We start from the raw sequence: 13,902 nt of genomic DNA, 5'->3' as shown, positions 1-13,902 counted from the left end.
TTTAAGCCATTACTCCTTCCTTCTTTACAGAGACTGTCTGGTAACTGCTCAGCTTTCATAAAGCTGGTGTTGTGGTGTGCAGTTTAACAGGCTTCGGCAGCATTTTTGCTTAGATCCTGTGCTGTACTGCTCATATATGGGTACTACTCAAGTCCAACTTTATTTTAATCTGTAGAAATCTCTGCCTCAAAGCAAGGAAGAAAAAAGCAGAAGTACTTACCATCCCATGCATCAAACATATCTGTTATAAAATAGTCAATGAAGGAAATTTGAGACTTGGGGATGCTGCAGGTGTTCCTATCAAATACTGGCATTACAACAGGCAGACCCTTTCTCTTCTCTTCTTCCGTCTAAGAAAACACAACTCCAGTTAGCCCCTATAGTTTTTTTCTGGCTTTCATGCTGGAGTAACAAAGGCCAGGGGATGAGATGAACTGCAGTAGGAGATTCGAGACAAACTTTGGAACCCCTGAGGTGAACAGCCTTCTTTTCATGTGCTTTATTTCATCTGGAACAGGCACTGAAATTTACATCTCTTCCCTTTCACAAGTACACTATTACTGTAGTGCTGTGATTGCTCTTAGCTCCAGCTAAAAGTGGAAAATGGGTTTGCAGAGTCCTTTGGCAGAGGACAGGTTTGATCTTTCCATTTTTCCCCATATCTCTAATGGATGTTTCAAACCAAGTGTCTATTAAGTAAGAGGGATGTTGCTGTTGCTACTTTCTCTGCTTGTTTTGGGTTATAAGATGAATAGAAGTAGGGTATGCCTTTTTACTCTTTGTCCACAACTGGAAGAGCACTGGTTTTGTTGTGTTCAGTGTGGTGGAGGAGACAATCACCTCATAGTCTTACAATTTAATTACAAAAAAAACATTTTAAGTAGTAAAAGCAGGGCCTAATGCTGGAATTGTCTGCAGAACAGTCCCCAGAATTATGAGATGAGGCCAATGAAGAGCAGAAATGTTCTCAATACCTCACATTGCTTCAGGTAGGCCAATGCCTAAGACTGGCAATTTAAATCTAGCTCATGGTACCTTGGCTGCTAGGGAGATACAATGTAAGTGATCCTTGATCTTACCTAGGAAACGATCAAATTTATTCACTGTGGTTAAAATGAAATTCAGACATGTCCAAGGTACTAACTACTATTTTATTTCGATAATAACTAACCATGACGTGTGATCTGGATTTAGATGCCAGGCACACCTGCCCCCTTTTCTGTCTCTTCAGTTGTAGCTGCTGATTTCTACACCATTAGTGGCAAATAAAAGCTAAGAATCTATCAGTTGCTCAAATAAAGAACTAGAAAAATGTTTCACTTTCAGGAAGCTGCTCTATTTGTGTTAGAAAAACTGAATATTAAGAAAGGAAGTTGAGCTTCCTGTTTTGTCTGGAGAGATTGCATGTGATAAGCATTTACACTGCCCATGTGCCTTCATTCCTGGTCAGCCACATCATCTGCGTACCATGAAAATAGTTCAAGTGCCATTGTAGAAGTGAAGGAGCCAGCCTGATGATTCATCTGAGGGTTTCATCAGGCATGGAACTTCATGCTCTCTGCAGGGAGGATATTGGGACTAGAAGCTAGAATGGTGACAGTCTTGAATTTCAGCCAATTAAATTGGCTAAGGTTAATCAAATAGTTTTGTTTTGGCCAGGTGGAGAAAGTTGAAAGTGTAAAACCTCCTTTCCACCATTCTGTACCTCAGGCTTCATGGTAAGCACACTATAGCTAAGTTTAGGGTAAATTCTTCTGCATGTGAGGGGCTAGTTCTCACTGGGGCTGAAAAACATACGTCTAGACTCCGTGGTGATGCCAGGCAGACCTAATCTGGAACAGCAAACCAGTAGACATACACTTTCTTATAGAACACAACAGTCAAATTATAAAAATATACATACCTGTGCAAAATACTCCTCTGAAATCCTTCCTGCCCATTCGATACATAACTCTAGAGGGCGGCATGGATTTGCTACATCCGCACATTTAATCATCATGCGCTTGATCAGTATCTGGATATCTGGAAAATTCTTTATATTGGCTATACGTTCACAGTCACTGCTGTCATTCTGTAAAAGAGAGCTGGTTACAGGGGCTCGTGGCCACTATCCCTGGTAGCAGAAGTGATGGCATTGTTATCAGTTCTATTGTACTTAGGCAGTAAGCAGGCACCCAGCCTCACACCTTCTAATTTCACAGAGAGCACCAGGAATTTTGAGGAGAAAGTGATATCTGAGAACAGCAGCCTTGCTAAGTAACTAATGATAGCCCCATTATGTGTGGCAGTTGTGGAGATTCTCAGAATTAGTAGCAAAGTTTGTGAAATAAAGGAGTCACAAGCTCTTTATCAGCTAGGATGAGTTACCCTTCTCTGCATCTCAGCCTTGCCCTCATGGAACAGGATCAGGATAGAGGACACATCCATCAACTGCAAGCTGATAAACCACCCTCACTATCAAGTGTTTGAATTTGGGGGTGCTGATGGTACAGGGCTGCTTCATTTACAGGAGTTTCTAGAGTCTGGTTTTCATTCCCAGATGAGAAAACTGAGGCAGGCACAGGGGGCTGAAACAGCTTGCACAACCAATTGTTTCTTTCACAGGCAGAAAAGCAGGTCTGTGCCATTCAGTTCCAGTATGTTTGCAAATAGCACTGCTTTCTTTGTGCTGGAGTTTGAATCCTTGGTCTGAAATACTTTTTGGTTGTAGTTACCAACTAGGATGAAGTCTCAAATAATCTATGAGATTAATAGTAGGAAAATGCAGGAGTGGCAGGCTGACTGCAGAAAGTCTCTGCTTGCTAGGCAGTGAAATACCAAACTGCTTATTGACTGCTCTGGAGAGTGGGTGCATGGCACAGAGTAGTTTTTACAAGTCTGCTGTGGCATTATCTTCTGGGTCTTGACCAGTTTAGAAGGGCACAGGTATATTAATCTCCTTATTGAGTAATAAAAAGCCTCTACCTCAGCTCACCATGGCATTAACATTATTCTCAAAATAATATATTTGTGTAATTATGGCCTCCCTTCACTGCTAAATTCAACTCTTGATTCAAAAATTGAACATAAATACTTTTTACCACCATGGCTAAATTAATGTCTTTGTGGTTTATGGGGAGATACTTTGCAGTGACTTTTGCCAATTCAGGCATTAATCTTTTAACTTTATGTTTAGCAGTTAATTTTTTTCAGCATGGGTAGGCCAGCAAAGAGCTGCAAATTAACCCTGCTCCTCAAGTGCTGTTCAAGATCAAAAATATGAAGAGCCACCATTAACAATAAGGAACAGGACAACCTAATACTGAGGAAAAAACCAATTCTGTAACACAAGTGGTTACAGTGGTTGCTCTCCAAATCGTGTAGATTTTAAAATAACTTCTACTATAAACTGGGAAGATAAAGGAGAGTCAGAGAAGATGTTTTCTATAGGTTAGAAAAGCTCATTGCAGTAGAATGTATGGAGAGCATTTAAAAGCTCTTTAGGAAGTGCTGGAACAAACGGATGGGATGAAAGGGAGATTCCCATAAATGTCTTTAGAGCTTGGAAACACCATCATTTTGGTGAAGCTTGTGCATCTAAATCCTAGTGGCCAATCTGGCAATGCCAGAAAACTTAAGAGATTATAGAAGGGTGGAGATGGAGGAAACATTTCAGAAAAACACTTAAGCTGTCAGAGGGGAAAACGAAGCACTGTGAGAAGTCCGATTTCCCAGCGACACCTCCGAGGGCTTTTTTAGAAATTGGTGAAGCAAGCAGCTATCTGGTTCACATGCAGGTACAGAAAAAACGGAGAGTGGGTAAATTCCACACCACTAACAGATGCGGACCTTTCTTTCCTCTCATTTTGATCTGAAGTGGGATCCGCAGCTTAGCCTGTGCCATGAGGGCAGATCTGTGAAGCACTGGACCAGGAGATGTGCTGGGAGGGCAGAAACAGTGACAGGGGCCCCCAGTGATACCCAAACCTCGTCCCTCTGTGCCTCGGGATGTCTGACACTGGAGATGATCAGGGTAATTCAGACCCAGGGCTGTGTCCAGTGAGCCCTCCAGAGCTTCAAAGTGATAGGGAGTACAGTGCAAAGAGTCCACAGAGCCAGTGAAGTTCAGCAGCATTTATGATTTCTAGCTTAAACTGGAGCTCAGCAGTCCCTAGAACCAGGCCAGTTCAACTGCGGCAATGCTGTCCCTAAAGTTGTAAACCCCACAGTCCTGACTGGTTTCTGTACCCATGACACTTGACACTGCAAAAACTTCAGGTATGGGGAACTGACAGAAGCTACTTTTATTTATTTTTAATATCACTGACCTTCAATTTGGTCTGATATTTTTTCAGTGTTGCTATCAAAGTACTGTCTTCACTAAGCTGTGATACATTGGTCTTTGCTTAAGTGGGTAACACTACTTTGGAGAACCCTGGCAGGTACCAAGTGCTTAACCTTAAGAGGCAACAAGAGAAGGTAAAGAGGGACCTGGGCTGGGAAACTTGAAGGCGTCTTATGAAATATACCAGCGATGGAGCATTAGGGTGCATAACTGACAGGAGTAAAGGCCTGGACATCGCTTAATACAGTCAGGAATGGAGTGGAGAGGTCTCAGGAAACAATGGAGCTATTCCTTGTGGCTTGAAGGCTCCAGATTACATAGACACAAAACCATCAGGGCAGGTTCCTCAGTTACAACCCCAGCCTTAGGCAAATCCCAGTGTTTGGACGCAGGGCCATAGGCACAAGTGCCAACCTGGCTCCTTACACAGAATTTTGCATGTACAAAAGCACCTGCCCACATGTTTTTTGAACACCAGATGGCTTTGAAACGAAGGCTTATAAAATGAAGTGTTTAAGTGACCTAAGGGCAGAGCCAGACGTAGAAAACAAGAAATTAGAAACATTAGAAACATTTTTTCACACTTTCAAGTATGAGGTCACAGATCCAATTGTGTCCTTTGGGCATTATCACAGTGCAAATTAATACAATCTGAATGAAAACAATCGCAGAATCACAGAATGGTTGGGCTTGGAAGGGACCTCTGGAGATCATCTAGTCCAACCCAGCTGCTAAAGCAGGTTCACCTAGAGTAGGTTGCACAGGAATGCATCCAGCTGGGTTTTGAACATCTCCAGAGACGGAGACTCCACAGCCTCTCAGGGCAGCCTGTTCTAGTGCTCTGTCACCCTCATAGTAAAGAACTTTCTCCTCATGTTTAGATGGAACCTCCTATGCTTCAATCTGGGCCTGCTGCCCGTCATCCTGTCCTTAGGCACCACTGAAAACACTCTGAACACTTCAGGTTGTCTTGGAAGAACTTCATTGAAATGCCTGACGGCATAAAGTCCTGCAAGCACTTACATGTGAGCTGGTCTCCTCAGATGCCATTGGCTTGTTGATGCTGTTCACAAATCTGTTCACATGCTCAAAGTGCTTTGTCATCTCTGTTGCCAAAACCATATCAATAATGGCCTGGCGCAACGTCCGGTAGTGATTTCTAGGAAAGAAAAATAGTTTCTGTTGACAAGTCTGCCAGACAGAGCTCCGTCCTTTCCTTGTCCCTGCCCAGACAGTGCTGCTAAACACTGCTTGGGACCTCATCCACATAACCTGGCACCTTCAGGGTTATGAACGGTCTAGGGTTGGAGGGATGGACTAGATCATGCCTCTGCGGGTTCCTCTAGCTATGAATTCCTGTATTACCCTTTTTCACGTTATTTTTACCTAATTAAAACCAATCCTTTGAAGTCAATGAAAACTTCCAATTCAGTTTCATAATGCTGTAACACTAAGACAACTTTTCCAGGAATGGCACCAACACATTTCCATCTAGCTGTATGTTAACTTGGAACTCAAATCTTGTGTTATACAAAAACCAGCAGCATTATGGGGGATAGATAAGTTCATTACCTGTTTGGAGCCAGATCCTTTTCTCTCCCACTCTGCCCCTGCAAAAGCTAGGCTGATGCAATGGGAACTGCCAGGCTATGTGCACACCCAGCAGCAGGGTGCCTCCAGTTCTCTTAGGGTTTCTGCCCAGAGAGCTGGTAGATGCCCCATCCCTGGAGACATTCAAGGCCAGGCTGGATGGGGCTCTGAGCAACCTGATCTAGTTGAAGATGTCCCTGCTCATTACAGGGAGGCTGGACTAGATTACCTTTGAAGGTCCCTTCCAACCCAAACTATTCTATGATTCTTATGAATCAGCTCACTCTCTTACCACCCTTCTGTCCCATGTGAATGCAGCAGTGCCAGCAAGCATGAAGCCATAGTATACAGCATCTGGCTGTATAGGGGGAAATGAATGGCCCAAAAAAGTAATTTTCAGGCCCCTGCAATAAAAAGGCAGTGGGTCAAGATGCAGCCTTGAGGCTGTCAACTAGTCCATGCCAATGTAATCCATAAAAAATTACTGAACATCTCTCATCTCTATATGCTTCCAAAAAATACAAATTGGAGGACGGGGGGGAAATTAAAGCCTTTTAAAAAATGATGTCTACATAGGACTCTGGAAGAGGTTCGCCCCAAACTAAAAATCCCTAAACAAGAAATCCACAAATGCACATTCCCCTTCTCCAGCAGACCCACCTATCAATATTCTTGAAAATGTTGCATTTGCTGTCTGTAGTTGTAAGCTGAAACGCCAGTGCTGTGTGATGACTCTCTAATACAGCCATATCATTGTAAAGGACAGCTAATTCACTGCCTGCATTGCACAGGAAAGAGTTGGTCCGTCCAGGGTGGTCTACGTCATGAATGGTGGCAGCTATTAGTGCAGCCACCTCATCTAAATGGTCAAGGCTTCCCTACAGGAAGAGAGAAAAGTTACAGTAAATAATTTCTGATAATTTCCAGGTACCCACAAATATGCAAGTGTAAGCTTGAGTGCAGGGATTGTACCTCCTTGCAATTGTTTTTCACTAACTGCACCCGCCGATTACCTATTCCAAAACTTCCCCTCCCACTCTTACCCAAATCCTCTTTTCTTAATGAAGCTTTTAGCTGTGCCGTCACCTAAGCAATATCTTCTTATCAAATCCTCTAATGGTGGATGGATCCTCTGATGCTGTCATTCCACTTTCTGTGCTTGCCTGAATCACTCTGTACCGACTCTGCTCCTACACAGCTTGTGTGTTTTAGAAGAGGATAGGCTAGGTTAGGCTAGGATATTTCGGTTGGAAAGGAACTACAGCAACCATCTAGTCCAACTGCCTGACCACCTCAGGGCTGACCAGAAGATAAAGAGTGTTATTAAGGGCACTGTCCAAATGCCTCTTAAACACTGACAGTCCAGGGGCATCGACCACCTCTCTAGGAAGCCTGTTCCAATGCTTGGTGAAGGAATTGCTTCCTAATGTCCAGTCTAAAACTCCCTTGGTGCAGCTTTGACCCATTCCCATGTGGTCTAACACTGGTTACCTGGGAGAAGAGACAGCACCTCCCTCTCCAAAGATTTTGCAAAGCTTTATTAAAAGCTCTTACTAATAGTGAGTTACCAAGACATAGAAAAGAGCCAGGCTTACCCTCCCACACCCACCCAGCCCTGGTTGTTGCCACTTTAAAATGTAGATTCCTAACTTGTGTAAACAAACTTCAGAGAAACTCTGTGAAAAAGACTTTAAGGACAGAGTGACTTTATGAATCCAGGACCATTAAGTAAACATCTGACTTTCGAGTGACACGCATATAATGACAAACACACCAAAGTCCTAGCCCAAAGGACTCCTGGGTGGTGGTTATACCTTAACTCTCTCCTTCCTGAGAAAGAAGGCGGTAGCATGCAGAACATCTGCTGCGTGTGTGGAGTTGTGGTATGAGTTGGAGGAGTGGTAGTTGGCTTCAATCACCTGCAGCCATGCTCGCAGTGTTGCTTCCGCACAGTTTAAAAACTCACAGACCCCAAACCGGGCAAAGACTTTTAAGCCCAAATACACTAATGGCCTGAAAAACAGTAGAAGAAAAAAGCACCACGGTAAAGCAGGAACTTCTGATGTTCTGAGGAGCGACAGTTTTGACAAAGAAACCAGTAAGACCTTAAAAATAAAAGGTGGGGGAAAATGTTACACATTTTTAAATTGCACATCTATAATCTCTCAAAAGCCTGGCCAAGGTTACAAATTATTACATCTTCCATCCTTTCAAACATTATTTTAATATGTTTGTAAAAATGGTGCAGTTCCACTAGAGTTTCACTAATTCTGTGGCTTCAGAAAAAATTCTTAAAAGCTTAGGTCTTCTATGGTTTTGCTATCTGTCAGTCAATCAAAAATACATTTTTTTCTGATGAGAAAAAGCAGACTTGGAACATGACATGGGCATTTCCCAAAGGCTTAAGACAAAACCTGACATATGTTTGTTGTTTCAAATAATCCTGTGACTTCAGGGGGTCCAGATTTCTACTTCTGACTCTTTGAAGCTGGCAATATGTAAAGAATATTGATGCTTCTCAGAGCAGCTCTTAGCGCCAGGTTACTATTTCATGTGAATTTTTCTAGCTTTGAGGGGACTAGATCACCTTCTAGAGCCGAGTCAGGAGTCTGCCACTGGTAAACCACCTCCCTTGAATTTCAAAGGCTAACAGGCAGCAGATAACTGTATGTGTGTGGAGGGGTTTAGTGTCTAAAATTGAATTTTGAACTCTCAAGCAGAAACCTGCTACTTTCTTGCTTCAAGTTTAATGGGATGGACTAAATTGAAGTGGCATGTCCTGCATCCTCCCTGCAGTGATCTCCCAGCTGGAAAGGGAACTTGAGTTCTGGTGAATGTAATGCTGGGGAGGACAGTGATGAGCCTGTGTGTGAAACAGTAAGTAGGATAAAATCTCTAATCGTATTGGTTCTTAAACCCAAATCCACTCTGGGTTGTCATTTACTCTGCATTGCCTGTGACAGAGTCACATTTTTTACTCCTGCAAGATGCTCTACAGGGCTCTTGAGCTGAGAAAGGCAGAACCAAAAGCCAATATCTGCAAATTAAAGCCAGGCAAATGCAAATTCAAAAAATGGCCATTTTCTTCAATCAGAGTACAAGAGACCTGGTAGTCTCTCCAATTCTTTGCATCTTGGAATGCAAATCAGATTTCCCTGTGGATGGTCTTTATTTTTGTGGTCTGTATGACCTCAAAACTACTGGCATCTTCTTTCATTGTAAGCTTTGAAATCTTAGACTCTTGATCCTACGACTGGTTTATCCTCCATCCTAGATTTTTATCCCTCTAACGAAAAGCCACAGTTGCCCCAGAGCTACCTAAATCATAACGAGATTTAGGTGAGGAAGGGGAGAGACTTGCTTTTTCCAGCATGGCCATTTGCACATCAGCAGAAAAATGGGATATCTGTGGGATGTCCAGCACATAACCACACCAGTGTCACCTAGACAGAGTGCACGGGAGCTGAGCAAAGCAAACATTGAACAAGAGACAACACTGGAGGGTTGCAGATGTTGTCAAGGAAGATAACAGTCTGCACAGGGCTCTCCATGGCCTGTACATGCATCTTGATTGACCATGATGTGTGCCTGGCTTGTTAATTGGACAAGTGCTATAAACACACACACAACAAGTGCTATCAACACACACACACACGCACACACACACACACACACACACACAACGACAGCTCTCTCAGATTTGCTGTGTCTTGCTTTGTTTTTTTCAGAGCAAAGTGCTTTCTGATACAGCTCCTCAAATTTCTTTTTTGCAGACACCCAGGGAAAGGAGTGCAGTACCTTTTATTTGTAACAGCCTCCAACTCAAAAATATTGAAGTCCCAGCTTTCCTCATTTTCCAGGAGCTGTACAACACAGGGTGGAACATCATTGGTGGTGTTTGGCACTGAAAGGAGACTATGGCTCAGGTTCACATCTGTTAAAATGGAATTTGGGAATTACAACATTTCTGGATTATTTACCCCCCCATGCAGAATTCAATTTAGAAAACAACTGTTTTTCAAGAAATACAACTCTTTTCCTTACATGAAAAAGTGTGTAAAAGCCTATAATATATGTCATTTATATTATCACAGATGACTTGGATATAAAACAATAAGATTGGTGAACATTCTTCGACTGACAATTTTGTTTATTCCTTGTCTGGTTTTCTGTATTTTGAAACACATTATTTTAATTATTTGAACCTGCTTTGACTCAAAAAGGAGGGAGTCTAGCACTTGTTCTGTACTCAGACAACCATTTCCAAAGACATACATCCCACTGCAAATTAGCTTGGAGCTCTGTGTCACTAGCATGTACAAAAGTAGTCACACATGGCAAAATGAAGTTTAAACTGGTGGCTTACTCTTAGAAAACACATACTCGTTTCCTGACAGCCTTCTCAAGCCATCCTGAAAAAGCAAGTTTATTGTAAGTTTTAAGCAGAATAACTATGCATCATTAATTGCAAAACCACTTTATGCACTTTCCTGCCTACTAAAAGCACTGGTCCTATTGTAGCCCTTTAAGCACAATCCTTGTTTTAAGGTCTTTTGAAACAGATATTAAAGGATCCAAGGAATGCTAATATGAGATCTCCAGAAAGCATATTATCAACTGTACAGTGTATTGCCCTCCTTGACCCTTTCATTGACACCTACAGGATTTCATCATTCAAATGAACCACCATAATTTATTTTTTGTCTTCTTTATATTATTTTGACAAGGATTAGCTCAGTGTACATTAAAAATGGGGTAATCCATGATAAAATCTAAGTGGTCTGTCTCTGGCAGGCAGTATTGCTGCTGTTCTTACAGGAGCAAAGTCAGAACCTGATTAAAATAACCTTATTCTTACAGTGGACCAGCTGTAGAGCAATCCCTTTAATCCCGTCAAAGCTTTTAGGGTTTCTAAAAAGCATCTGTCCTTGAGATAAATCAGGTTGGATGATACAGTTTCTAGTTTCGACCAAGTTCACTTATTTATGAGGATGAATCACCCAATGGATTGAGATGTGCCCATCTCTCACTACGTCTTGGTGCCTACTGTTGCTGGAGACGCCAAAACAATTAAGTGAAATGGTGCTGAACTGCAAGTCCCCTTCCCATTCCTTGTGAAATTTTAGCAAAACAGAGCACTGAACTGCGATGTAGGACACTGGTAGCAGTAATTTAATTTTTAATCGTTTTACTCACAGTCATCAGACCTCCAACAAGATCACTTGTGTGAGGATCTTCGTCTTTGGTACCTAGCTGAGGGGAGTAAAGTTCTGTTGTCCGCAGAATTTCCAGAACTCTGTCCAAGGCCTCTGCTACTGTGACGGGGCTGTTTTCCTGGGCAGCATTAATTATGTTAATAACCTGAAAGCAGATTAAGGAGGCAGGTGAGGAAGAGTGAATGGCACTTTTGTCTTTTCTTATTACAAAAATCTTTATTCTTTGCTTGATTATGCTACTTCCCATTTAGCAAATGCTATGTAATTCCCCAAAACCTTTAAAGTACAGCTCTGACAATGTAGATTTGTGCTCAGATTGCATGGTATCCATCTGCTGTTTTAAACTGGCAAATTCCTGGGAAACAAAAGCAGAAGTGCACGAAATATCTGAAACAAAAAACTAGTTATGTCCGTGTCCTTCAGCCACTCAGAAGCAATCATTCAGTCCCTAGAGGAAAAAAACAACAAGCTCCTGAATGTGGCACAGATATCCTGATACTGGATGAAAAGCCTTAGTTTTCTTAATGTGAAGATGAAGGGCAGAGAGCAGGAACAGCTGGGCCATGGTTGAGGGAGAAGAAGATGGCTCTTCTTTGCCTCCCACCTTGTGTCTCAGCCGCATCTGGGAATGCAGCAATGACACAGGAGCACTGAGGACTGCTCCTGGCATTGTCAGGACTGAGAGGGAGAAAGCCCAAGTGATGTCCTCTGCAGTAACCAGAAGCTGCTGTGGGACACTACAGACCTCCTACAGGTGCATTTGGGGAGAAGAAATAGGAAAGAAATCATCTGCTCTAACAGACATGGTGGTGCTGGGAAGTAAAGAGCTTGATGATAGAAAGAGAAGATGGGGAGAGAGGAAAAAAATTGTTTGAGGGTGGGAGATGGCAGGCACCCTAATTTGCAGGACAAGTGATTGTGCAGCTGGTTTACGACCACAGCCTTTGTATAACACGGATAGTGAAGAAAAGACTGCAGGAAAGTGTGGGGACAGAATATGCTGCAGGGGTTATCTCCACTGCATGCTATTTTATAAATATCAACAGTAAAAACAAAGGTGAGACTGGATGCACATATCCTCCTACGCATGCACAGCCCAACAGAGCAGGGTCCCCTTCCTGCCACAAACAGTGCATCTAGAAATGATACCCTTTTCCCCTTTTTAATATTCTTCCTTATGGCTAGGATTTGGAATGAGATTATGAGAGGCAGAAAGCGGTATGAAAAAAAATTGATATATATTATTCTGTTAAACACAAGGTGCAGGGATACCCCTGTCTGTCCTGCCATGAGCTACTTACTTCCCAATGAGAGTGACTCCAAACTCTGTGTTTGTGGAAAAGGCAGTGCTCAGGACTCACCTTTGTGATAGGAGCTTCTATTGTCATTGAGTGGATTCTTGCCATGGATGAGTACCGTCGGGTCTGTAAAGTTGCAGCTGCCATTAAAGAGAGTACTGTTTACATTTCACAGAGTGTGAATGGGATGACAGCATTTAAAAAGTGCAGAAGGCTGTCTTTGGGGAAGAGCATGGTGGAATCCACTCTCATCTCTCCTTTCTCCCATGTCTCCCCTCTGCGATTTATTGCTTTACTGTTTCATCACTTGCACTGTTGCTTACCTCCTTTGCAGCCACCCCTCGCTTCTCCTGTCTGTTTTCCTATCCGTCCTTCACTTCAGCTATACTAAAATTAAGCTATATTATACTTCATGCACAGTACGTGCTACTCTCCCTTTGTTTGCAATGGGTCTCTGTCAGACATGGCTCCTCCTGTGAGAGTGTGTATATGTCCTTCATCTCAGTGATACAGCTGCTCTAATGAAACTTGTTCTCACTCCCCATAAGTTGTGCTTTTCTCACTACATACAGGGGCAGAAAGAAATCTCTGCCACCACTGTCCCAGCCCTAGCAAGCACTCACAAATGGGATAAGGAACAGAAGTACTGTTGCCAAGTAACCAGCAGCAATAGATACCTTCATGTCCCACACTCATGAAAACAAAATACTGTCTGAGCAGCTCAAGCTGCATCTTTCTAAGAGAAGTGGAATTAACGCTTCACCATGCACCTTTTTAGCAGGCTGTGCCCATCCCATGGCACAGCACTTGTCCTCTGTGAGGGCACTCTGTGCTGCTGTGCACTGTACAGAGGTGCTGGTATTCATGCAGGGGCACTGTTTTGCAAATCAGAATACAGAAATTTTATAGCAGTTATAAAAAAAAGGGATAATAGCTGTGAATCTGTCCAGTTCCTCTTTCATTCTGCATTATTATTGGCTAGGGCAACTCTGTTGACAGTTAACTTTCTTACCATCACTACTTTGAGATGTTATTAACTTAATATCAATTGAGTCTTTTCTTCTGTTCTTGCATCTGCAGGAATGGGATTCTGTAAATACAAACCAAAAGCTTTAAAAATCTATCAAATAAGACCTCTACAGAGTCTCCTCTATCTAAAATTATGAACATTGAATTAAATGACCTTAATGACACCACATAAACGGGGGAAATATTGTAATCTCTGCACATTAAAACAAGGGACTCAGTGGCTATTAATTTACAGCAACTTCCCTAAAGTCCCCTGAACAGCTGTTTCACAAGGAAGTCAAGATACCTTATGGAACAGGAGACTCACTTCAACTAATTTTAGCTGCCTAAAAGAGTCTTTCAGGCTCTGTCTAAAGTAGTTGTCAAAGATCCTGCTTTAGGAGAGAAGTCTCAAGCAGGTGGGTTGAACCCCTCCTGCAAGTCCCTTTTGCTCTCCACCAACCAC

General features: G+C 42.5%; 1 protein-coding gene across 5 annotated transcripts in view; it reads right to left on the bottom strand.

The window, feature by feature from the left end:
- Nucleotides 1-13,902, bottom strand: part of PDE8B (phosphodiesterase 8B) — an 86,695-nt gene that overhangs the window by 2,373 nt on the left and 70,420 nt on the right. For 4 of the 5 annotated variants that reach the window (XM_065047384.1, XM_065047385.1, XM_065047382.1 and 1 more), the window contains exons 12-21: nt 13,441-13,518; nt 12,492-12,568; nt 11,111-11,275; nt 10,281-10,326; nt 9,713-9,848; nt 7,729-7,927; nt 6,575-6,792; nt 5,348-5,483; nt 1,904-2,071; nt 221-350 (exon numbers count right to left, since the gene is read on the bottom strand). In XM_065047384.1, coding sequence (XP_064903456.1) covers nt 221-350; nt 1,904-2,071; nt 5,348-5,483; nt 6,575-6,792; nt 7,729-7,927; nt 9,713-9,848; nt 10,281-10,326; nt 11,111-11,275; nt 12,492-12,568; nt 13,441-13,518 — 1,353 coding nt within the window. The remainder of the gene's footprint in view (nt 1-220; nt 351-1,903; nt 2,072-5,347; nt 5,484-6,574; nt 6,793-7,728; nt 7,928-9,712; nt 9,849-10,280; nt 10,327-11,110; nt 11,276-12,491; nt 12,569-13,440; nt 13,519-13,902) is intronic. The other variant, XM_065047383.1, reaches the window with a different exon arrangement.

Source organism: Columba livia, chromosome Z, assembly GCF_036013475.1.
Source record: "Columba livia isolate bColLiv1 breed racing homer chromosome Z, bColLiv1.pat.W.v2, whole genome shotgun sequence".
NCBI lineage: Eukaryota > Metazoa > Chordata > Aves > Columbiformes > Columbidae > Columba > Columba livia.
Note: the sequence above shows the minus strand (reverse complement) of the source record. Positions and strands in the feature narration are given on the sequence as shown.